We start from the raw sequence: 26635 nt of genomic DNA on the forward strand, positions 1-26635 counted from the left end.
CCAAGCACAGGGCCCATGGGCCAGAATTTCAGGGAAGTGGATCTGCAAGAATCTAGAGAAGAAAAAACATGAGCCTCCAGGCCTAAGCCTCTGAGAAGGAAGAACTTCTAGAAGGAGAGGGACGTCTGAAGGGTACAGCCCAAATCAGGGACAATAAATTCTGTGAGCTTAGAGGACTGGCTTTTCTGGCAGATAGCATGAGTTTCACAGTATTAGTTTGCTAGGGCTGCTGTAACAAAATATGACAGTCTACGTGGTTTAAACAACAGACATTTATCGTCTCACCGTGCTGGAGTCTGGAATTCTGAGATAAGGTGTCAGTGGGGTTGGTTTCTCCCGAGGCCTCTCTTCTTGGCTTACAGACGGTCACCTTCTCCCTGTGTCCTCATATGGTCTCCCTTCTGTGCATGTCTGTGTCCTAATCTCCTCTTCTTATGAGGACACCACTCATATTGGATTAGGACCCACCCTAATGACCTCATTTTACCTTAATCACCACTTTAAATGCCTTGTCTCCAAATACAGTCACATTCTAAGGTCCCGGGGGGTTAGGGCGGCAACATACCAATTTGGGGAGACGCAATTCAGCCATAACATCCGCATTCCAGATCCAACCATGTAATATGTGACCTTAACAATTGACAGTCTCTTTGACCCTCAGTTTTCTCATCTACTAAAAAATATTTGTCTACTTCACACAGTTATCTTGAGGACTAAATGAAACAATGCACGGAAAGCATTTGGCAGAGTAGGATGTACACAGTAAATATCTATCAGCTACTATCACTATTACTATACACTGCATACAAATATGTACATATATTATTTTTACAGGATATTACAATGAGGCTCTCTCTTAATTTGTCTGCAGCCCGCAAATGTGGGAGAACATAATAAGAGGAAACAAGAGAGCATTAATATTTCATCCAAGCAGAGCTTGCAAAGGAGGTGACTAATAATGAACCTTCTGATTCCTTCACCGAAGGTTCAGCAACTGTTTCTGTAAAGGGCCAGGTAGTAAATATTTTCAGCTTTGCAAGCCATAGGGTCACTGTTGCAACTCCAGTGTTATAATGTGAAAGCAGCCATAGATGTTGTGAATGGATGTGGCTGGGTGCCAATAAAACTTTATCTGTGGACAACAAAATTTGAATTTCATACACTTCTCATGTGTCATGGAATATTATTTTTCTTTTGACTTTCTTTCACCATTTAAAAATGTAAAAACCATTCACAGAAGCACTATTCCCAATAGCCAAAAGGTAAACAGAGCCTAGATGTCTATCAATGGATGAATGAATAATCAAAATGTGACATAGCTATATATTGGAATATTATGCAGCCATGGAAAGGAGTGAAGCAATCCACAAACAAAATACAGGAAGATTGGCAACAGATGTTAGCTCAGGGTGAATCTTCCTCAGAAAATGAAAATATATATATATATATTTGTTAAATGCCCAATAATCTAAAACATTCTAGTTATTAGAAAATTAGTTAAAAGTCACAGCTGTTACCAACAGGTATCTGATTATCTCCAGACTTCATGCTCCTTATGCAGGGAGAATTGTAGTCCTGGATTTAGGAAGAGCCCTCAGGAGAGAGAGGCTTTCTGTTGTTTTCACTGCACTCCCTGCCCAGAGAATGAGATTTCCAATGAGACAGGTGAGTATATGCCTTACAGAGACTTTCTCTACCTCTCTGTTATGTCCGTTATTCATCCGAGGAAATATTCTGGATGAGAACTGCAGAGTTGAAATGCTTCCTTAGTCAATTTAGTAATTGACTATTATAACAGGCCACTCTCCTTCTTGAATTGAGTTCATGTATCCTAAATAAAAATCAAATCAGCATTCCAAATCCAGATATATTTTATAAGAAGGCCATATCATGACTAAGCTTGGGTCATGCCATGTAATTCAGTACTCTAGTCCCTGAAAAGGGAGAAATAATAACCTCGATAACTGCAGAAAAGGACATTTAATTAAATTCAACACCATTCGTGTATTAAAAAATAAACAGCAACAACAAAAACAACTCTTACAAAATCAGGAATAGAAGGGAACTCTGTCAATCTCATAAAGAGTATTTACAGAGTCAAACTTTATGGTGCAATGTTGAAATCAAGGATAAGAGAAGAACGTTCATTATCATTGCTACTACGAAACACACACTGGAGGCCCTGCTTAATGCAATATTGGCAGGAAATGATACAAAAGGAATGATTTATTGGAAAGGATGAAATAAAACTGACATTATCTTCAGCCGCTCCTCGGCTCAGCGGTTCGGGTTCGTCTCTCTCCGATTTCGCGGCCACAGTTCGGCTCTTTCCGTCTCTCCCCGCCAGGTCCCGGGCTCCGCCCACAGCCTGGTCCCGCCCACAGCCCCGCCTCTAGAGCTGGTTTCCACCCACAGCCCCGCCCCTAGACCTGGTCCCTGTCCCTGGTGCTGACCCACCCCGCGGCCCGGCCTCACATTAACTCTAGAAACTAGACACCTCCCCCGAGGCTGGGGTGCGCGGCCCCGCCCTGCCCCGCCCCTCACGCCGCCTCAACCCGGAGCCCCCAAACGTCCGTCCTCCCCGAACTTCCCTCCTCCCAGAACGCCCGCCCGAGACCGGAAGCGGAAGCGCGGGCGGCGCCGTGGATGGAGCGGGAGGTCTGCGCGGTGTGTCCAGTCTTCTCGGCGCGGACCGCATTCCCGTGGCCCTTCGGCCGAAGGGGCGAGGCGCGGTGAGTTGCGGGCGGTCCCGTCTCCGGTCGCGGTCCAGGGAGGGGCCTGGGCCGCGGGCAGCCCCGTCACGGCCCGGCGTCCCTCTGTCCCCCCGAGCCCCGTGTCCCCCGGGCTGTTCGTCAGGGCGCCCGAGGCTTCTGTTCCTCCCGGCTCCGGGCGCCGCCGGCCCCTCCTCAGAGTCTCCGTCACCGTCCTCCGTGTGATTTTGTCCCCAGGGGTCTTATCCGCGTCTGGAGGGTTAGACTGGAGTGAGGGTGTGGGAGTGTGTTCAAGAGAGCGTTTCAGACAGAGGGACCCGCATGAGGACACCCTTGAAGCAGAGAGCCTGGTGTGTCCATGAACTGAGAAGAGGGATGGCTGAGCCGAGTCAACACAGGGGGAGGGGTGTGAGCCACGCCGGCGAGGGGGGACAGGCAGGACCAGATCAGGGGTGACTTGGGATTCTGTTCTAAGACCAGTGGGAAGACTCTGGAGAGATGCGAGTAGAAGGAGGATGTGATTAGCGTTTGGTCTAAGCACGTTGGTTCAAATGGACTTCATGGTTAAGAATGTAGACTTAATAGGCAAGATGGGAGGTGCTGGGAATAAGATTAGGAATAAGATGATTGTTCCCTAGGCCTGGGTGATGGCTGTGGAGTAGGAAAGAAGTAGAAAGAAAAGACCTCGGAGTGGAGAACCGAGAGAACGTAACGGTACTTTCTTGCCTGGATGTGTCAGATGGCACAGGGCAGTGACTGTGCTCCTCGCTGCTGTCCGTGCAGACCTGCAGGCGCCCCCTCACCCAGGTCTGTGTGTTCACCCATCTTTGTCACTCACAGGCCCCCCTCCACATCCTAAAGGAAGTCAGGCCTTATTTGTGAGGGGGTTGTCTCACATGGGAGACACCGAGGAGAGCCTCTCCAGACATCAGAGCAGCCCCTTCAGCCTCTCCCTCAGCCTCCTCCCTTCCCCTCTCTCGCTTTCCACACCCAGAAGGACCCCTGCTCAGTATTCCATGTCCCCAGGTTCTCCCTCCCCCAGGCTTGAGAAGGGTGGGGCAGCCACTAGGGAGGACATCGTCTGCACCTTCCATTCTGACCCCCACTGGTCCCGGGCTGAACAGAGAGTGACTCTACTGTGAGCTGAGCCATGAGACCCAGGGCGTCACCCACCTGGGCTCCCTCACCCTGGACGGGGACAGCCTCTACGTCAGTGGTGAGGGGCTGGGCTACAGCCACACTCTCTCTCCCAGTCAGAGTTCTGTGTTGCCTCCGTTGCTCTAAAGTGAGCTATGATCCATCTCTCTATGCTCCTGGTCTGGGATCAGTCTTCTCATCACTGTGTGATCACTGGGTCCAGCCACCTTCCATCTCGTTGCCTCCCCCCCTGAACACCACTCCCCTCTTCCCCTCTGCTTTCCCCACCAAGCTCCCTACATCCTCCCTCTCCCTTAATCCTTTATGTTCACCCCAGCTCTTGCTCAGCTCCTCTCGCCTTCTCTCCACAGATTACACCTATGGAGCCGCAGCCCCGACTACCACCAGTGAGTATTCCTGGCCCTGACGTCCTGGGTCCCGTCCGCATTTGGGGTTGGGGAGCACTTGTTCTCCTTCACCCGCTGTCCTTGGTGAGGGAAGCACCTGGAAGGGCCCTAATTCATCCCTTCTCTCCCTCCCGGGTTCTGGTGGAGAGTCCCAGCCCAGGGTGAGAAAGCCTTAGACACAGACATGTTCTCCACCACATTCTGACCCCACGTGGTTTTCACTTTAATTCTCCTGAAGCCCTGCCCTTGGTCCTCCTTTTCCAGGTGTCCCATCCGTCTGTCCAGTTTTCTGCCCGTCCATCTGCCTCTCCTCCGAGTTCAGTCTCTCTTGTTCACCTATCTCTCTCTCTTGGGCTCCTCTCATCCACAGGCTTGCTCATCCCTCTACTCACACAGTCACCCGTCCCCTCACTCTCATTTATGCTTCACCTGTGAATGGTGGTCCTGGGACAGCCACTGCTGGAGCCCGGGTGAGCCTGGGGGCTCCTCCCACTCTGTCCCTCCCTGAGACAGCCCTCGCCACAGCTCCCGAGCCAGCCACCACGTCCCTGCATACTTCATCATCACCTGTGCCACCAGAAGCCACCACAGGTGTCTGGGGGCCCCTTTTCCTTCCCAAGAGAAGCTCTCCGGCCCCACTCCTCCACCAGCCAGTTGTGATCCAGGAGCTGCGAAGCCAGGGTGTGAAATTCTGGTTTTAGGGCAATCATGCTGATCACAAAGATTATACCGACGGTTCAGTCTCAGGCCAGCCCTCAGAGAGCCCCGAGTCTTGTGAAATTAACACACCATTATAGTACAATGTGGGAGGTTTCGGGGAGAGGCGCCTGGCATAATTTGGAGGGGAAGAGCTTGCTAGAGAAAGTTTCACCAGAATGGAGTCTTTGAGAATAAGTAGGAGGGACCCTGGCAACTAGAGGATGAAGGGTTTTCCTGGCAGAGAGGATTCCATGATCAAAGGCTCCGGCCTGAAACAACATGCCGTATGGGGAGAATTGAAATGAATTTGGGTTGCGTGAAGCATGGAGTTTAACCCGCAGTAGATGGATAAAATGAGACTGAAAGGTCAGCAGGAGCCAGATTGAGTAGAGCCTTGAGTGCCAGGTCAAGAAGGTTGAACTAAACACTGAAGGCCATAGGGAGCCATGGGTGGTACTAGAGCAGTGGTGGTCCTAGTGAGGTATTCATTTCAGAAAGATCCTTCTAGTGGTGCATGTAGAACATCCTTTAGACAGAGCATCCAGTGAGCCTGCTGGGGTGTTGATCCGGGTGAAGGAAGTTAAGACCTGAGCTGGGACAGGGCTGGAGAGAGGGAGTGTATGTGAGGACCAGTGCGCAACTGGAATTGGTGTTACTGGGAGGGAGGAGGAGCTGAGCAGATATGCTGGTTCTGACCTGGGTGACCACACGGGTGGGTGGTGGTGACACTGGGAGAGAAGACGACAGATGATAATGAGTGCAGGACTCTGGTCTGGTCTCAGGCCAGCTCTCAGTGCTGGCCATCGCTCTCCCTCTCGTCTTGCAGCTTTGGGGCACAACCTGAAGTCCCTCACAGTCACCTTCCCCATCTCCACCCTCCAGTATTCATCAGATAGGAGCAACAGCTCAGCCACGTTCAACTCCACTGAGAGGGTCCTGCAGAGCCTGAGGAGACCCTGGTTCCAGCAGCTCCCACCCAGCCCCTCCCCCACTCCCTGTCCCTCCTGCTCCTCCTCCTCCTCCTTCCTCCCCAGCTGGATCCTTGTTCAAGAAGAGCAGCCTGGGCCTCTTCTCCTTGAGTTGCAGACTGGTCTCCCTCAGGTGAGACCCTCCTCTGAGTATTTGCCCCTAATGACCACTTTTGTGACCACCCCTCTCTCAGTCTCCCCCCTGTCCTCCCATTTCCTCCTTCCTGTTCTGGCCCCCACCCCAGAGGTTTCAGGACCTCTCTCTAGAGTCCCCACATCCCTCTCTCCCCAGGCCTGAAAAGGATGGGGAAGCCAGCAGTGTGGACACCGTCTGCACCTACCATCCTGACCCCGTGGGCCTCCATGCCTCTGTGCTGGGAGTGGAGAGTCTCCACCTGTCTGCTTTTCCTCTCAGTGGCTCCAGGCTCTGCAGCCCAGAGTTTATCCATCCAGAGAGAGCACCAGCTACATTTCCACATCATCAGCTGGAACCTCAGCAACCCGGAGCCCACATCCTCGGAGTACACCGCCCTGCTGAGGGACACCCAGGACCAGGTGGGGTCTCCCCTGTCCCGTCTCTCCTTGCCCTGAGGGCACCCTCATTCCTCCGTCGGACTTACATCTGTTACGTGATTGTTTCAACCCTTCACTTTCCCTGTGTGCCTGGGTTCTCTCAGTGTCCAGAGGTGATGTCCTAGCTGCCTTCCCCATTTCTCACATGGGTAAACTGAATCTCAGAAAGGGGATTTTTGTGCCTAAGGTCACACAGTGAGTTAGGGGCAGAGCCAGGATTTGAAGTCAGGTCTCCCTTGCCCCAAGGTCTGTGATCTTTCACTGGCTCCAGTGGCCCCCTGCGTCTCCAGGAGACCTCCATCTCACCCACTCTCCCTTGCGTTTGTTCTAGGTCACCAAGCTCTACAGAGGCAGCCAGCTATGAGACATATTTCACTCCTGCCTGGTCACCGACTTGATGTGGGTTGAGGAGATTGGAAGCATTGGCTGAGCAGGTGGCTGATGGCTCTGAGCTCCTGTGACACATCCTTGATCTGGAAGTCACTGACATGGTGCCCATTCTGCCCCACATCCCTGTCAGCTAATCCTACCATCTCCTTCCATAGATTTTCGGGGGTTGAGAAAAGCATTAACATTTGGGGCCACCAACCTCCAGCATCCTCCTCCTCCTCCTCTTCTGGAAAGGTTCAACAAATATTAGCGGTCTAACTGTGCTCTCCAATATTGGAGCCACTAACCAGATGGGGCAATTTAAATTTATTATACACGTATTGGGATACGATGCACATATTGTGTGTGGGGGGGTGGTATTTTTTAGGTTTTTCTAGATACAATATCTTCTCATCTGCAAAACAAATAGTTTTACGTCTTCCCTTCCAATCTGGGTTTCTTTTATTCCTTTTTCTTGCCTAATTGCCCTCATCAGAGCCTCTGGTGCCTGTGATTAACATGTGAGATGAGGGAAGACATCAATGTCTTGTCCCTGGTCTTAGGGGGAAATTTTCAGTCTTTCACCATTGAATATGGTGTTAGCCGTGGGTTTTTCATCGATGCTGTTTATAGGTTGAGAAAGTTTTTTCTATTCCTAATTTGTTGAGTGTTTTCTTTTTTAGGCATGAAGGGCACTGTATTTTGTGAAATTCTTTTCTGTATATGTGGTCGAGATTGCGTGGTATTGGCCGTTATTCTATTAATATGGTGTATTACATAATCAAGTTTTCAGATATTAACCCAACCCTTCAACTAGAGGTGAGAGATTAAGATGTTCTCAAGTCTTTCCTGGGCGTGCCACAGGCCTGAGCCCTTGTGGCCTTCTGGATGCCCGGAAATACCCTGGAGATTTTCAAAGCCCCCTGTGGACATCTCATTCCCCCAATTTTTCTTCTAAGTTGTTGGCTCACCTCTTGCCTGCCTCAGCTGGTATCACTCCCTCAGGCAACTACAATAGAAAACAATTAGCCCTGATTGTTTTTAGCAAGTGCCCTGGGGACAGACTTTCCTCCCTGGGCAAGCTCTGAGTCTAGTAACAACAAGCCCTGAACATGGGGCGTTTTCGGGGAGCTGCCAGGCAGGTCAGCTAGTTGCAGTTGGGTGGGGATGGGTCTTTTCAGAGCTCCACACCCATTATGGCTGCTGGGATGCTGGTTGTCTCAGCTACCATGGTTCTGAGACTGACGGTTTTCAAAGTTATGGAGGATATTGTGAGAGCAGGATGGGAATAGTGCAAGTTATAATGCCACAAAGTTTGCTCCCTTTATCAAGATTCCACCATGTTTCTTCACTAAACCCTCCTCAGATTCTTGCAAGCCTTTGATTAATTTCTAGACTTCTGAAAAGTTGATTTCGACCATTTTTACCAGTGTTCTCATTGTTTTTATGCATTTGAAGACGTCCTTACTCCAAAGTTTCAAAAATGTTCTCCCTGTGGTTATTTATTTATAAATTAATTACTTTAAATGAAATTACATGAGAAATTCAGTTCCTCACTCACACACACTAGCCACATTTTAAGTGCTTGATAACAACATGGGGCTAACAATGAGTGTATTTGGTAGTGCAGGCAAATGTTGACATTATTGCAGAAAGTTCTCTTGGACAGGACCCAGAAGCAGGGAATCTAGAATCAGGGTAGAATTCCAGACACCCTTGTTCATCCCTTGTGTCCTTCCAGGTCGGTCCCCCATGGTAACCACACTGCAGTGGACTCACTGTGTACCCAGCCGCCTTGGCACAGAGACTGGATAGAGTTGCCATCTATGAGGAATTCCTGCGGCTGACCAGAAGGGTACCCAGCTGCAGAACTTGACCCTGGACGGAAAGAATGTCCTTGTGGATGGTAAGGCTCCCTGGTCATTGGGGAAGAAAGTGAGGCCTTTCTAGGGACTCTGGAGGCCTGGGGCTGAGAGAACACTGAACTTGCTCAGGCTGGCAGGAGGTGGCATAGTCCCCCAGTCTTTAGCCACCATTGAGAGAGAGAAAAGCACACCAGTGTAGTATGGGAGGCCCTCAACTTCTCCTAAACAGCTCAGTGACCTCAAGCTAGTCACCTCCCCTCTCCGGACTTTTGTTTCCTTATCTCTGCACTGAGAGCCACTGGGCCCGATGGTCAATGAGGGCCTCCAGCTGTGTGTGAAGCAGACTTACAGGTTTGGGGGTGGATGTGGTTTCTGATCCACAGGCTATAGTTTGCCAAGTCCCGCTCTAGATGAGCACCAATGCACTAGAACTTTCTGCAGTGGTGGAATGTTCTGTATCTGTGCTGTCCAGTGCATAGCTGCATGTGGCTGTTGAGTGCTCGAAAGATGGTATTGTGACTGGTCTTTATTGTTACTGATTTTTAATGTTACTGAGGTTAGAATTTTTATTTTATTTAACTAAAATTAATTTTAATTCAAAAAGAGACTTGTTGCTGCTGCATATCAGACAGCACACCTCTAAGAGGTTGTCTGGGTAGAGGCACAAGTAGGGGGACCTGCACCCCTCCCCCCATGCCCACTCCCTCCTGGAGTTTATGTTGTTGCTGGCAATAACAAGAATAGAGAATTGAAACTTATCAATTATTTGATCTGAACAAACTCATATTTTTAGGGGGTAACCAGAGAAGACTTCCTGCAGGAAATTACATTGTAGGTTAATCCTAGAAAATGAATATTAAGCAAATAGATAAAGGAGAAGGGGATGATGTGTTTCTAGGCACGGAAGAACAATTTTGAGTGGGAATTTACGAATTTAGAGAGATCACATAGGCTTGCCAACTGTGATGACCCATTCTCCCCCCAGCCATCATAAGATAGTCCAACCCAAATTCAGTCCTCTGTGCCCAGAGGTATTAATTTAGTTTAATTTATTACACTTTTGTTCTGTGATAATGGCCTTGAATTTTGTAGCAAAGTGTGCTCACTTTTTAGAGATGGAAAGTAAAATGGGGTGAAACATGATGATGTCTACTTGACTTTAATATTTCATTGAAAACATGGGATGAATCAAGGGCGGCAAGTGTTAATAATTTATACATTGATGAAATATTGTTTTAATTGGATGGAATATGCATTGTTAAATCTAGATGATGGATGTTTATGAGACTGTTCCCTTTATTTTTCTGTGTCTAAAAAGTTTTATTAAAAAGAGTGAAACACACTCACATGCATTCTCCATTTCATTCACTTCCAGAATATTCTCCCAACAGAAATGACACCTTGACTGAGAAGCATGGTAAACCTGCAGAAAACCCAGGCCCACGGTAGGGGGCGAGTATCTTGATGCTGTGCCTCATCGAAGAGAACTATGCGCACAGGGTCTTGGATGATGAGGAAAGTTGGCCAACCCTTGTCAAGGACGGTTGAGGCACAGTGGGGTCAGCAGGAGCCCTGGGGCGATGACAGGAGGTGGCTCACCCCACCACTTGTCTCCCCAGACCTCTCCTTCTGGGCCCTCATCCTCATCTGCTGGCGGGCTTCCTGGTGCTCATCACAGGCCTGATCTGCTGTCTCCTGGTAAGCCATGACGTGTTGCTTGTCTTCTTACTATTGGGTTATAAGAGCTCTTTATATATTATAAGTACACGTCCTTTTCTAGGGATATGTTTTGCAGATGTTTTCTCCCAGTCTGTGTGTGGCTTGCCTTCTCCTTCACAACATGAGTCATTGGGGAAATATAAGTGACAGTCATCATGAGATTCTACCACACTTGAGAATGGCTAAAATTAAAAAGACTGACTATAGCAAGTGTTGTTGAAGATGTCAAGTCACTGAAACTCTCATCGAGTGCTGGTGAAAAATAGCTTGGATGCGTCTTTAATAATTACATACGTCTATCCAGCCATTCCTCTCCTAGGAATCCATGCAAGGGAAATAAACTCATATGTCTATACACAGACTTGTACACACATGTTGATAACAACCTATTTATTCTAGACAAAAATGGAAAACAAACAAAATGTCCATCTACTGGTTAACAGATACACAAAGTGTGGTATATCCCCATGGTGGAATACTATTCAACCATAAAAAAGAATGAATTATTTTTTTTCTTTTTTAATTATTTTATTGAAATTATAAAGGGTTTTAACATTGTGTAATTTCGGGTGTTCATTATTATTTGTGAATTTCTTTATAGACTGCATCATGCTCACCACCAGTAGTCTAACTATTATCCATCACCATGCATATGTGCCCCTTTAACTCTTTCACTCAATGCCCAGCCCCCATCCCCTCTGGTAACCACTGATTTGTTCTCTTTATCCCTGTATATGTTTATCTTCTGCGTATGAGTGAAATCATGCATGTTTGATTTTGTCTGGCTTATTTCATTTAACATCCTACCCTCAAGGTCAATCCAGGTTGTTGCAAACACGATGATCTTGTCTTTTTTTTCTGGCTGAGTAGTATTCCATTGTATATAATACATACCACCTCTTCTTGATCCATTCATCTGTAGCAGGGCGCTTGGGTTGCTTCCATGTCTTGGCTATTGTGAATAATGCTGCAGTGAACACAGGGCTGCATAAATCTCTTTGAATTGTTGATTTCAATTTCTTTGGATAAATACCCAGTAGTGGGATAACTGGAAGGTATGCTATTTCTATTTTTAATTTTTTGAGAACTCTCCATAGTGTTGTCCCTAGTGGCTGCATCAGTTTGCATTCCCACCAGCAGTGTGTGAGGGTACCCTTTTCTCCTTATCCTCTCCAACATTTCGTACTTTTTGTCTTGGGAATTATAGTTGTTGTGACAGGTATAAGGTGATCTCTCATTGTAGTTTTGATTTGAATATCCCTAATAATTAGTGATGTTTTACATCTTTTCATGTGTCTGTTGGCCTTCTGTATATCTTCTTTGGAAAAATGTCTGTTCATATCCTCTGCCCATTTTTAGATTGGATTATCTGTTTTTTTATTGTTGGGTTGTATGAGTTGTTTATATATTTTGGAGATTAACCCCTTGTCAGATATATGATTTGCAAATATTTTCTCCCAGTTGGTGGGTTGTCTTTCCTTTTTTTTTTTTTTTTTTTTTGGTGAAGAAGATCAGCCCTGAGCTAACATCCATGGTAATCCTCCTCTTTTTTTCTGAGGAAGACTGGCTCTGAGCTAACATCTATTGCCAATCCTCCTCCTTTTTTTTTCCCCCAAAGTCCCAGTTGATAGTTGTATGTCATAGTTGCACATCCTTCTAGTTGCTGTATGTGGGACGCGGCCGCAGCATGGTTGGAAAAGTGGTGCGTTTGTGCGCGTCCGGGATCCGAACCTGGGCCGCCAGTACTGGAGCGTGCACACTTAACCACTAAGGCTCGGGGCCGACCCTGTCTTTTCATTTTGTCCATCGTTTCCTTTGCCTTGCAGAAGGCTTTTAGTCTCATGTAGTCCCATTTGTATATTTTTTCTTTTCTTTCCCTTGCCTGAGTAGACATGGTATTGGAAAAGATGCTGCTAAGACCGATGTCAAACACTGAACTGCGTATATTTTCTTCTAGGAGTTTTATGGTTTCAAGTGTTAGATTCAAGTCTTTTATCCATTTCGAGTTAATTTTTGTGTATGGTGGAAGATAATGATCTACTTTCATTCTTTTGCATGTGGCTGTCCAGTTTTCCCAACAGCATTTATTGAAGAGACTTTCCTTTCTCCATTGTATGATCTTGGCTCCTTTGTCAGAGATTAACTGACCACAGATGTGTAGTTTTCTTTCTGGGCTTTCAGTTCTGTTCCATTGATCTATGAGTCTGCTTTTGTGCCAGTACCATGCCATTTTGATTACTATAGCTATGTAATATATTTTCAAGTTAGGATTGTGATGCCTCCAGCTTTGTTCTTTCTTTTCAGGATTGCTTTGGCTGTTCGAGGTCTTTTGTTATTCCATATATATTTTAGGATTCTGTGTTCTATTTCTGTGAAGAATGTCATTGGAATTCTGATTGGGATGGCATTGAATCTGTAGATTACTTTAGGTAATATGGACATTTTAACTGTGTTTATTCTTCCAATCCATGTGCATGGAATATCTTCCCATTACTTCAGGTCATCATTGATTTCTTTCAATAATGTCTTATAGTTTTCATTGTATAGGTCTTTAACCTCTTTGGTTAAATTTATCCCTAGAGATTTTTTTCTTTTTGTTGCAATTGTAAGTGGGATTGTATTCTTGAGTTCTCTTTCTGTTAGTTCATTATTAGAGTAGAAATGCAACTGATTGTGGTAAGTTGATTTTGTACGCTGCAACTTTGCTGTAGTAGTTGATTATTTCTAATAGTTTTCTGATGGATTCTTTATGGTTTTTTCTATTTACAATCATGTCATCTGCAAACAGCAAGAGTTTCATTTCTTCCTTTCCAATTTGGATTCCTTTTATTTCTTTTTCCAGCCTAATTGCTCTGGACAAAACCTCCAGTACTATGTTGAATGGGATATGTCCTCTTGGTGGAAAGTCCCCTTTAGCATTATATACTGCCCCTCTTTGTCTCTCATAGTCTTTTTTATCTTGAAGTCTGCTTTGTCTGATATGAGTATGGCAACACCTACTTTCTTTTATTTGCCATTTTCTTGGAGTATTGTCTCCCATCCATTCATTCTGAGCCTGTTTGTTTTTAGAGCTGATATGTGTTTCCTGGCAGCAACATATCATTGGGTCTTGTTTTCTAATCCACCCCACCACTCTGTGTCTGTTGATTGGAGAATTCAATCGATTTACATTTAGAGTGATTATTGATACATGAGGGCTTAATCCCACCTAATCTATATTTCCATTGTTCCTCTTCCTTTGTGTTTCTGACTACCATTTCATTTTGGGGGTTTTCTGTGGTAGTTTTCTCTATTTTTACGATCTATGGCTCTGCTCTGATTTTTTGTTTGCTGGTTACTCTGAGGTTTGTATGAAGATCTCATAGATGAGACAGTCCATCTTCTGATAGCCTCTTATCTCCATTAGCCTAAGCAGGTTCCATTCCTTTCCTCTTCTCCTTCTGAGTTATTGTTGTCACAAGTTATTCATTTTTGTGTTGTGCGGTTGTGACTAAGTTGAAGTGTTTATAGTTACTTTTGATGCCTTCCTTCCCTTCTTCTTTTAAGTTATAATTAAGTATTTGCTACCCTGTTGTGAAACAGAGCTGTAGCTTTCTGATTTTGTCTATTTATCTCTTTGATCAAAGCTTTGTAGACATTTGCCTTCTTTTTGTTTCAGGTATGAGGGCGTTCTTGATCATTGCTTGTATGGGAGATCTCGTGGCGATGAATTCCCTCAGCCTTTGTTTATCTGGGAAAACTTGTATTTCTCCATTGTATCATAAGGATCATTTCACTGGATAGAGTATTCTTGGCTGAAAGTTTTTTTCTTTCAGTATTTTTAATATATCATTCCATTCTTTCCTTGCCTGTAAAGTTTCTGCCAAGAAATATGCTGAAGGCCTGATAGGGGTTCCTTTGTAGGTTATTTTCTTCTGTCTTGCTTCCCTTCAGATTTTTTCTTTGTCATTGTCTTTTGCCAATTTTACTATTATACGCCTTGGAGAAGGTCTTTAAGCATTGATGTAATTAGGCGTTCTGTTGGCTTCATGTATTTTTAAGTCCGGTTCTTGCCCAGGGTTGAGAAGTTCTCAGCTATTATTTCTTTGAACAAGCTCTCTGCTCCTTTCTCCCTCTTTTCTCCCTCTGGAATACATATAATTCTTAGGTTGCTTTTATAATTGCGTCATATATTTCTCCAAGAATTCCTTCATTTTCTAAAAATCTGAGTCCTTTCTCCTCGTCCACTAGAAGCATTTCTATATTTCTATCCTCTAAATCACTTATTCTTTCAACCTGATATCAGCTCTATTTTGTAAGGATTCTAGATTCTTTTTTATCTCATTAATTATGTTCTTTATATCCAGAATTTCTGCTTGTTTTTTTTTTTTAATAGCTTCAGTCTCTTTGATGAAGTATTCCTTTTCCTCATTAATTTTATTCCTGAGTTCATCGAACTGTCTGAACATTCTTGTAACTTGGTGAGTTTCTTTATGACAGTTATTTTGAATTCTCTGTCATTTAGATTGTAAATTTCTGTGACTTCAAGGTTGGTTTCTGGAGATTTGTCATTTCCTTCTGCTCTGAATTGTTACTATAGTTTCTTGTGGTGTTTGATGAACTTATCTTTTGCCTGCGTATTTGTGGTAGTATCAGGTCGCAGACTGGTGAGGGTGGGCCTCTTTACATAGTCTATGGAATTGAATGCTAATCTCTTCCACAAACAGCCATGTGAACACATCCAGAAATAATGCTTAACTAGCTTTCTGGGCATCCCTTAGCTCTGTCAAGTTGACACCTGAAATTAACCAAAAAGGGTCAAGTTACAGAAGTGAGATGGGGGGATCTTTCACTGGGTCAGGAAGGAAAAGGACTGAGGTGGTTTTGGAAGGATCTGGAATTTTCTGGACTTTCTCGAAGAGCTTTGATAGAGCAGTCTTAGCAGTCATGGGGAAGGAAGCCTATTTCAGAGGGTCAAAGAGTGATTGAGAAACAGAAGGGCAGAGAGGGAGTGGAGGTGCACAGCTGTGCCTTGTGCCTCCTGACAACGGCCTCTGGATTTAACACAGTGATGGCTCCCTCCCGGATCCCACAGCTTGGTGTGGGGCTGACTCCTCTCTAGGACTGGGGTGTTCTAATTCCTCAGTGTGAGCTACTCTGCATATTCCAAATCCCCAATGTCCTAGCAATGGGGTGTCAGATGGCCCTCTCTGGTCCAGCAGGATCCAGGCACAGGACCCTTTATGGGACAGGAGGAGGAGCCGGGTGTACACGGGGTTCTTACCTGCCAGACCTGGAGTTCTGGGGAGTGGAGCTGAGCGAGGCCACAGTGCAGGAGCTGCTGACAGGGTTTGAGGCCACCTGGGAGGAGAGCAGAGGAGGGGGGGCATCAGGGACGGTCAGGACAAGACCTGCCCCCTCATTTGTATGCTGCATCTCTGTGCCTGGACACAATCTGCTCCTCAAGTCTCGTTACCAAGAGCTGATTTCTTCCCTCATCGACTCTTTTCTTCCTTCTTCTTATATTGTTAAATTATTTTAAGTTAAATTTAGCTGGGTTTTCTCTCCCATACATTTAAAATTATTCCTTACTGATTCTTAGGTGGAGACTATGATTTCAGTGAGTTACAATGAAAAATGAAGGAGTTCAGGGGTGATAACTGTGGACCTGAGAAATTTAAATGATGGCATGGGGCGTGGTCCATGATCTTCAGGACAGCCATATGATAAGCCACATGATAATCAGAATTTTTAAGACAAGGTACTGTTAGGTTTTATGGTTTGAGTGAGAACAAAGGGAGAGGCCTACAGTTTACCAACAGCAGAGAATCCTCCCTCACCTCTTCCAGCTCCTGATGGTTCCTGCTTCCCTGTCTTGTGGGAGCAGATCTCCAATCTCTGCCTATGTCTTTCACATGATCTTCTTCCCTCCATGTCTCTGTGTCCTCATCTCTTCTTATAAGGATGCCAGTCACTGAATTGAGGGCCCACTCGTTTAATCTTCTCAGCAATCCTGGAGGTAGATACTGTTGTTATCCTCATTTTATAGGGAGCCTCAGAGGGGTAAGTTAACTTGTCTAAGACTGTACAGCTAGGCAGAGGCAAAAATCAAACCCTGACCATTTGGCCTCAGCAGCCATACTGTTAGCCATCTTGCTGCACTGCCTTATAAGTGAGCATGGGTGAAAGGCTCTTCAAAAGTTGGGAGGAATTCCTGATCAGATAAAAACATCCTAGCTACATCATGTGAAATATTTCAATTATTTATTTAGATTCTGCATTTTTATCTAACTCTGGGAGCTAGTGAAATGGTCTCCCTTAGTGCTGTAATATTCCAGCTGAATCAGGTGAGCCATGAAAAGCAGAGTGCCCATCTCTAAACTGCTTACATTTCCAATAAAAGGAGCATCCATTTGAGTTGGCTTTTTTGGAGAGAAGAAATACCTTCAAGCTCCACTGAAGAAAACTTCAAGCAAGAAGACAGATGTGTGCCTAGTGTGCAGTGGCTTTGGCTGTGGATTTGAGCCATGTCAGGAGAGGTGGTGGAGCTGTGAGCGGAAGAAGCCCCACGGCAGGAGAGGCACCAGACAAAGACACCCCAGCGTTACACGGTGGGAAGAGTTCCATCCTGAGAGGACAGCCTGCAGCTCCCAGGATCTGAGTAGTATTCATAAGACCAAGGCAGCCACTGTAGAGCCCAGGCTTATCTCCAAGGGGTGAAGTGACCCGTGTTCTGGAGGGGACACCTGGTTAAAATAAACATCCTGGCAAGGGGAAAGGAGTCATAAGACTATCCTGAAGTGCCCATATTTAAAGAGGAAATGACTTAGGTTGGAATTGCCGGGAAGCAGATCCTGAGACAAGGATTTGAGTATAAGTAGTTTATGTAGGAGGTGGTCCCAAAAATCCCAGATAGAGGAGCGAGGAAAGTGACAGGGCCGATAAAGAGTGTGACTGAGTAGGTTACTTCTGTGAGCAGCTGGAGCTCAGTCCCCTTACGGAACCTTGGAAGACTGTAGAACATGCCTCAGAGTTATTGCACACGGGGGTGGGAAAGGGAGGCGTTTACCCTTCCCCTCCCGTCTGTCACTGACTGAGTGTTGTGCCTGGCTCCACTTCTGGCAGCTGCACAGCAGCGAGGGAAGTGCTCCGGCCAGGAGGCATGGGTGCTTGTAGGAGGACACTGTGGGCATGTACTGGGGTGGTGAGGGCCCCAGGGATATGGGCCTGGCCCTGTCATACTCGCTACAGGAAAGAACAGTAGGGGAAGGGGGTGAAGGAGTTGGGTTCTTACTTAAAGTTGTCTGTATAAGCCTCAGTTTCTTATCCTTGCTAGCCCACAGTGCTTCCTTCACCAACAGTCCCCTTGAATCACTGCTCAGTTATACACAGTGCACAAGAATCTCCCTAATGTGGGGCTCTGAGCGGTTGCCCAGGTTTCTAATACCAAGCCATTGTGCCTTCATGGGGATGGTGACCCCTCAGCTCTGCCATCCTCAAAGATGTGACTTCATTTGACCCAGAGCGATGACAAGTCGAAAGGTAGTCTCTCTGTGTTCAGCTGGACCTCTTTTATCTTAATAGCTTTTAATTCATGTGTGTTTCTGTTCAGAAAACAATTAGAAATTAAACTGAATACACAAACAGTTTTTCAAGTCCTGGCCCTAAAACTAGATCTGCAGGCCTGTTTTCAGGAGAGGGTAGTAACTGCTCTTCTCTCCAGGCTCGCTAGACCATGAGCTCCCGTGGGGCAGGGCCCAGGGCCCCTTCCCCTGCTACACCTGGTAAGTGAGAATGGCCCCCTGACTTCAAAGAGGGAGAGGAGACAGCTGTTCTCTTTGAGCCAGGTGTGCATGCCTCCCATTTCACATGGAGTTAGAGGGCAAATGAAGTTTGAACTCTCCACATCCTGCTTCCTTTTAGGGGTGCCTTCCAGGTGGGTAGTGGGGAATGTGGCTCAGATTTACAGCTAACACTTACATTGGTCTTACTGTGTTTCAGGTACTAAGGTCTTTATATATGTGTGTATATAAATATTTATAAATATACACACAAACATAAACATATACACACTCTCATTGCAACAACCTTACAAAGTAAGAACTATTTTTGTACCCATTTTACAGATTAAGAAACAGAGGCCAAAGAAGTTAGGTAACTTGTTCCCAGGTCACACAACTGGTCGGTAGAAGAGCAAACCTCAGCAGACTGGTTCAGAGCCTTAATTAATAAGTATATCTACTCACTTTTCAGTTACTGGAAGAAAGATTTCACTTAGGAAAATGATGAGAGGGAGCCTTTCTTTAAGGGATTTAGCTTCTCTCGTAGTCAAGAAAGAAAATAACAATAAAGTCTTACCTTTTGTGGAAATGTTTGGCTACCCAACTATCGTTCCTTTCGCCTTCTCTGTGGTGAAATTATGGGACAAGTGTGTTAGGTGTCAAGGCTCTTACAAGTGAGAAAGCTGTGTTCATACATATAGGTGCACATCTTACAGTGGAGTGATGGGGAAGAGAGGAAAAGTGAACGAGAATGGGAAAAGGAAACATAAGTCTATTTTGCACGAGGCAGATAAATTTTGTGAGTAACAGTTTCTTTTCTCCTTTTGATAGTACAAGGGATTACAGAAGCCTCCACAGGAGAACAAATATTGATTTCTTGTTCTTTAGAAGACTTTCCAAACTTTGTGTACTTATAGTCTATGAAATACTGTATTAGTAGAAAAGGACAGCCTGCTTCATATAGTCTGAAAAAAAATGTTAGTGCCTAGAACTTTTTTGGAAAGGAATCTAGCAATAACCATCACAGTTAATAGCCATATATACTTTATCCCAGCGATCCAACTTTTGGTAATCTATGCTCTAGGAATAGAAGCTCTAGTTAATTTAATAATGTTAATATAGTGAAAAAAAAATTCAATATATGAGGAAGGAATGGACAGGTGGTTAATCCAGTTTAGGAAAAAGGAGCCTGCCTGTGGATGAGATTGCTTTTTTAATTGTGGTAGAGTATGAGTTGCTTTTATCTTTACTCAGGTCTCTCAGAATTAGAAAATGGAGTTGGTGTTCTGTCTCTCTGTGGTAATTCTTTAGTGAACAGGGAACTCTAAGAGACATAGTTATATCCTGAGTCACCCTATTTGGGAATTTCCGAGCAGATACAGGGCATATTAAACTGTATTATAAAAGAATGAGCAGTTGCCTTGATATTCTCAGACACTTGTTAAGCTTCTGTTCTTTACTTGAAACCAAGACTTAACTTGTATTGTTTTGATGAAGGCAGTTGCTTTGGCCTAGAGGTATTGGGGAAAATGTTGAACAAAAAATGTTCCATCATTTTTTGAAAATCACCTACTGGTACAATTTAGGAATGCTGAATTTCTCCTGAAGCTTCTGTCTGCTTTTCTACTCTTCCCATTTACCCTACAGGGACTTGGTTTTATTTATCAGGTACAAGTTCCATTTAGAGTCTATTTTAGTAGATCTGGTTTTGTACTGGTTGTATTTAGTAAGAAATTAGACATAGACTTCAGATTCATTATTAGGGATTTTTATTTATTTTTTCAAAAAAGCTATGGTTCAGTAACACAATTTGAGTTTAAATGATTCAGTTTTGAGAATTGTAGCATAAGAAATGGGCACTGGAGTGCTTGTGTCTGGGTTTGAATCCTGTGACAGAGAGCAAATTGTTGAACCTTGCTAAATCTTGTAAGAGTGGGGATAATAATAATGATTGTTTTGAAGATTAAAAAAGGTAATAGATATCTGCTTGACATCTGGTAAGTGCTTGACAAATGTTCACTGATCTTGTCACCACCAGTCTTACCACTGTCACCATCATCACCATCTTTGTTCTCCACTAGGTTAGCCATACTTTGGTCCTGGCTTCTTGCCGCTGATCTAGGATAGTGGAGAGGCCAGCTCTGGGGATAGAGAGGCTAGCTATGAATTAAAGAAATGGGAGGTAAAGCCCCCTGGTGGTAACAACTTGTAATATATTGATTTTATAGTGATTTATCCTAGAAATTAACTTAGAATACATCCTTTGAAGCCTAAATTTAATGGATCCATTTTAAAATTTAGGTAGTTCCAATGACTATTGGATTTAATGGCCAGAGACATCTCTTTGTGGCCTCAGTTGAGAAAATTTGGTTGTGTCTATAATCTATCACAGTGGCAAAAAGGAAAGAACAGTTACAAATCACATTGGTGTGGTGTCTTAGTTGTGTCAGGCTGCCATAACAAAATACTACAAACTGAGTGGCTTAAACAACAGAAATGTATTTTCTCCCTCTTCTGGAGGCTGGAAGTCCAAGAGCACGGTGCCAGCAGGGTTGGTTTCTGGTGAGGCCTCTCTCCTTGTGTTGCATGTGGCCACCCTCCTCTGTGTCCTCATATGGCCTCTCCTCTGTGCCTGTGCGTGGAGAGAGAGCGATCTCTGCTGTCTCTTCCTCTTCTAAGGACACCAGTCCTATCAGATTAGGGCTCCACCCTTATGACCTCATTTAACCTTAATGACCTCCCTAAAGGCCCTGTCACATTGGGGATTGGAGCTTCAACATAAGAATTTGGGGCCAGCACAATTCAGTTTATAACACATGGTAAAGTAAAATAATTCCTTCAGGATTGTTATATGTGTTTTTATTAAGGGATATTTTTGAAATCTTCTTAATGTAATTTAAGGACTTGTTTATGTGGAAACTAAAAAGTGATAATTATACTGTGTGAAAAGCTGAAAATTTAGTCTGACAGCTCTGTTTCCATTCTACATTCACCTTGATGCTTCCCAATTCCCTTGTCTGGGGAAAAAAATATATTAAGAAAAAATTAAAATTTCCTCAGCATATTGTAAAACGAAGTATAACAAATATTTTTTCAAAGTACAGTAGTGGTCAGGATCCTCTTGCTTTGAAAATTCCGGTTAGTAATTATTAACCGAGACATCATTACAATAATTCTAAACTTGCTGATATCTCTTTATATATGTCCCCTCTTTTCCTCCAGCAAAGAGGAATGCCTGATTGAAGAAGTTACCTTCTGTTCCTTAATAAGTATTTTCAGTTGTGTTTGTTTGCTTTGCTATCACTTTCCCCAACTCTCAATATTTTTTAAGAAATTGCAGATAGGTAACTGTGACAGGAAAAGGAAGAACTGAACTAAAATCTTTGATTATAGATTTACCTCAAGCACTCAACTACAGAAAGTAATAGGAAGGCGTAAAAAAGTTGATCATTATGTCAGATCCTTAAATTCTGATACACGGTCCTTCTTTCGGCAATAACATCTGTCTCTCAAAAACCTGTCAATTCCTAATATTATTCTAGTGTCAACAATAATGTGAAACGCGACATTCTCTCTTCAGCTTCCCTGGTTCAGAAACTGCTTTGAGAAGACACATAATTATGTTCAGAATTTTAAGATTCAAGACCACCCTATTTCCTGTTGCTACGCAAACAAACTGACAGACTATTTTAAAAAAGAAAAGAGACACCTGTCTTTGTGCCTGTTCTCGGCAAGTGGGAAATCTGCCAACCTGCAAAAGCCCAGCTTGTATTTCACTAGAGCCAATATTTTACTTTGCAAATGTTGAGCCCGTTCAAATGTAGCATTACCTTATGGTGAGCAGGAGTTAATTTTTGCAGATTTCTTGTACATTTTTTGTTATAAAAGTTTAAAGTATTGCTGGTGGGAATGTAAAATGGTACAGCCCCTTTGGAAAACAGTTTGGCAGTTTCTCAGAATGTTCAACATAGTTACCATATGACCCAGCAACTCCACACCTAGGTATATACTCAAGAGAGGTAAAAACATGCACACAAAATCTTATGTGCAAATTTCAAAGCAGCAGTATTCATAACAGCCAAAAAGTGGAAACAACTCAAATGTCCATCATCTGATAAATGGAGAAACAAAATGTGGTATATCCATGCAATGGAATATTATTTGGCCATTAAACGGAAGTACTTATAACTGCTACAGCATGGATAAACCTTGAAAACGTTATGCTGAGTGAAAAAAGCCAGTCAGGGGCTGGCCCAGTGGTGTAGCGCTTAAGTACACGTGCTCTGCTTTGGCGGCGCCGGGTTTGCAGGTTTGGATCCCAGGCACAGACCTACGCACTGCTCATCAAGCCATGCTATGGTGGCATCCCATATACAAAACAGAGGAAGATGGGGACAGATGTTAACTCAGGGCTAATCTTCCTCAGCAAAAAGAGGAAGATTGGCAACAGATGTTAGCTCAGGGCCGATCTTCCTCACCAAAAAAAAAAGAAAAAGAAAAAAGCCACTCCAAAAAGACCACCTCTTACACCTATTGTATAATTTTATTGATATGAAATGTCCAGAAGAGGCAAATCTTTAGAGACAGAAGGTAAGTGGTTGCTAGGGCTGGAGGTTGGGGAGGATGGGGAGTGATTGCTAAAGGGTATGGAGTTTCTTTCTGGAATGATGAAAATGTTCTAAAATTGATTGTGGTAATAGTGGCACAGCTTTGTGAATAAACTAAAAAACTGCTAAACTATATAGTTTAAAAAGATGAATTGTATGATCTGTGAATTATGTCTCAATAAAACTGTTTTTAACAGTTTAAATTAAGTTAAATTTGTTAAATTGGAAAAAAAAAAGCCAAGAAGACAATGTTCATTTTCCTGGCATAATCCTGTACAAACAGATTTTGGGTAATTTCTTTTTCCTGTGTTTAGATTGATCTTTACATAGGTATAAGCATACTGAATATATAATTTTTTTTTCATTTACCATATTTAAGCATTTCCCTTGATGTGACATAGTCTTCATTTGCCTCATTTTTATGACTTCCTAATCTTGCCTATTTTGTTGTCATATAGGTCGCTTCCAACTTTTCATGATTATAAGTAATGCTGCAAATGAACTTGTTTGTCCACGTAGCTTTTTTTTTCTGTTAGGTTTATTTCCTTACAATGTTTCCATGTAGAATTATAGAATCAAAGGCAACAAGGATATTTAGGACCCTTAATGTCTGACTCTTTTCCAAGAGGATTCTGCCTGTTTATTCTGCTACCAAGAATGCAAGAGCTTCTGTTTTACCTATCATTCATCAATACTGGGGGTTATAATTTTTTAAGTGAACTTTTCATTCTAGAATAATTTTAGGTTTGCAGAAAAGCTGCAAAGATAATATCAAGATTTCCCTTGAATCCCTTACTCAGTGTCCACCATTATTAACCTGTTACATTATAGTGCCACACTTGTCAAATCTAAGAAACCAACATAGGTACATCACTATTGACTAAACTCCAGACTTTATTCAGATTTCACCAGTTTTTCTATTAATGCCTCTTTGCTGTTCCAGGACCCAGTCCAGGATTGAGTGTTATAATTTTAATTTTAAAAAATTTAATGTAATGGGTATAAAATGATATTACATTGTTGTCAGTCTTGTTTGTTTTTTTAAGCCAAGTTTTTAAGGGAATATTTCTAACTATTTTGTGTGATAGGAGAAAGATTGGAAGTTAATTTCCCTCCCAATAAACTTAGTTTATCAGGGCTGGCCCGGTGGCACAAGCGGTTAAGTGCGCGCGCTCCGCTGCAGTGGCCCGGGGTTCGCTGGTTCGGACCCCCGGCGCGCACCAACGCACAGCTTCTCAAGCCGTGCTGTGGCAGCGTCCCATATAAAGTGGAGGAGGATGGGCATGGACGTTAGCCCAGGGCCAGTCTTCCTCAGCAAAAAGAGGAGGATTGGCAGACGTTAACTCAGGGCCCATCTTCCTCACAAAAGAAAAAAAAAAACTTACTTTATGAAAGTATTATTCCTGTCACTTGAAAACTAGAAACACACTTCTGTGGTCTTCCTGCCAAAAATGCATAACCAGAATGTAACCATGAGGAAACATCAGTCAAACACATATTGAGAGACAGTCTACAAAGTAGCCAGCCTATATTCTTAAAAAGATGTCAAGGTCAAGAATGACAAAGACAGACTGAGGAGCTGTTCCAGATTAAAAGAAATTTAAGAGACATGACCCTAGATTGGATCCTGAACCTGGAAAAAAGTTGGCTACAAAGGAGATTATTGGGCCAATTGACAAAATCTGAATGTGGACTGTGGAATGAAAAATAAGATTGTATCAATGTAAAATTTCCTGATTTTAATCATTGAACTCTGCTCATGAACGAGAATGTCCCTGTGGACATTTGGAAATACATACTGAACTGTTTAGGGGGAGAGAGGGAAGATGTCTGTAACTTACCTTCAAATGGAAAAAATAGTATGCATATATATAAACATACTCACATGCATGTATGTAGAGGGAGAGAGAATGATAAAACAAATGGGGCAAAACATAAACAATTGTTAAATCCAGCTAAAGAGTATTAGGGAAGTTTCTTGTATGATTCTTGCAACTTTTCTGTAAGTTTGAAGTTATATCAAAATAAAAAGTTACCCTTCTCCCCCTCCAAAAAAGTAGAACTTTTTTCCCTATTGAGTCTCCTAAATAATTTTCTATTTATTCCTATTGGGTCTCAGCAGATCCTCAAATACAAGTTGCCTCCTTTGATCCTTATGGGGAAATAATGCACCAGACTGATTTTTATGCATAATTAAGGGTAATCTTTTTATAACCCCTGATATATTACATGCCACTAAAATATAATGTTCTCATTAATTAGTGTATTACTAGAGTTTGTTGAGGACTCAGAGTTCCATATTCTAAAAAGTCTGGAATTCTTGGCAAAATGGCACTTAATAACTACTTGCTATCACAGAGAATTGTAACTTCTCCTGTTTTTAGGAAGTACCCACTGTTAACAGTGCTTTTTTGAATTGGTCATTGTTTTCAGTTCCTGTGGTTACGGAAGCGTTTACTGTAAGTTAAATCATGGTTTTGTGCTACTTTTGTTGATCGCACAGGTTACCATTTAGACTCTTGTTGTTTCTCTCCGCTTCTTGGCTCTCTGCATTCTTTGTCCAGTGGCAATGGGCCTGGAGTCTTCTGCCTCTCTTAGTGGGTCAGAGGAGTTTGAGAACTACTGGTTGCAAGGAGTAACTCAAGGCACTTCCTTTGGCCCTCCCAGGTGGCTTTCTCATCTCTGAGACAGGCCTACACCTTTGCTTTATGTCTTGGCCTTTAACAGACCAACAAAGAGGGAGGGACTGCTGTGTACTCCCTGAGCTGGGTTAGTAATTTCTCTGGTATTGGTTCATCAACACTCCCTAAATGGGTCTTGAAAGTGAAATATCAAAGGCCTTCCAAACTCACAAGTCTGGTCACTGATTTGCCTCAGGTCTTCACTAAATGACCGCTATTGTGTACCTACTCTGAGTCCTCACGTGCAGCCAGCTGAAGCTCAACCACAGTAGCACATCACTTGGAGCCATCTTTATAAATAACTTATTTTGAGAACAGGAAAAATGAAAGTAGTTGTTACATTAGGGTACTGGTAATAGGTGATTTTTGCCTGTTTTAAAATTTGTCTTTGTTATTATATCAGCTTTTCAATTACAAAAGGAATAGAAGACACATTGCATCACAAATACTGTTCATATTGATAAATCAGAATGTTGATTAATATAATTTTGATAATTAAACCATATGGTATAATGGAAAACTCTTAGGAATGACGTAATGGCCTCTTTGGATGGTGAAATTGCAATATCCTCTAAGGCAATCTTGACCCAACAATTTTATTTCTAGGAAGCTGTCCCACTAGTATTGTCACGTTTGCAGATAGACATACACTCAAGGATATTGTTGCAGCATGGTTTGCAGTGGTAGATGGTGGGAAACAAACCAAGGTCCATCAAAATGAGACTGGTTAAATAAATTATGGTGCATCTATAGAACAGGATAATATGCAGCTGTTAAAATTGCAATATAGTCTCTTTGCCAGTCCAACAAGTAAGAAACTTAGAAGTCACCACTCCATCCTAACAAGTAAAAACACAAACAAACCAAAAAATCAGCAACTCTTCTTCAGTCTGTCAGAGAAGTGAGATCATAGGGCAGTCCACTACTCCTAAAATTGGAGGGACCACCAGGTGCATAGAGAAAACACAACTTACCAGAACAGAGCTGAAACCTCTACAATAACCAGTGCTGAGGGAGAGAAACCTCAACTGTAACTGACAAATTGCTGGAGGCTCAGTGTAAATAGGTTCAAGAGATTAAAAACTCCAGGGGGACTAGTCATAGGGAGACTCCCCTCTTCTGTGAGTTTACAGGTCCTC

The 26635-nt window shown here is 43.4% G+C and overlaps 2 protein-coding genes and 1 long non-coding RNA gene across 3 annotated transcripts in view; 2 read left to right on the forward strand and 1 right to left on the reverse strand.

Moving 5' to 3' along the window:
* Positions 1–26635, forward strand: part of LOC131402495 (centrosomal protein kizuna-like) — a 161559-nt gene that overhangs the window by 61508 nt on the left and 73416 nt on the right. The gene's annotated exons all lie outside the window — the stretch shown is intronic.
* Positions 6135–6878, forward strand: LOC131402494 (mucin-16-like). The gene is made up of 2 exons (XM_058537221.1): positions 6135–6477; positions 6827–6878. The coding sequence occupies exons 1-2, from the start codon at positions 6226–6228 to the stop codon at positions 6857–6859; spliced, it is 285 nt and encodes a 94-aa protein (XP_058393204.1). The 5' UTR covers positions 6135–6225; the 3' UTR covers positions 6860–6878.
* On the reverse strand, positions 16340–25749 carry LOC131402500 (uncharacterized). The gene is made up of 3 exons (XR_009218721.1): positions 25668–25749; positions 18786–18833; positions 16340–16440 (listed from the first exon to the last, which is right to left on the reverse strand). It is a non-coding gene; the product is annotated as an uncharacterized LOC131402500 (long non-coding RNA).

Source organism: Diceros bicornis, unplaced genomic scaffold, assembly GCF_020826845.1.
Source record: "Diceros bicornis minor isolate mBicDic1 unplaced genomic scaffold, mDicBic1.mat.cur scaffold_117_ctg1, whole genome shotgun sequence".
Classification (NCBI taxonomy): Eukaryota; Metazoa; Chordata; class Mammalia; order Perissodactyla; family Rhinocerotidae; genus Diceros; species Diceros bicornis.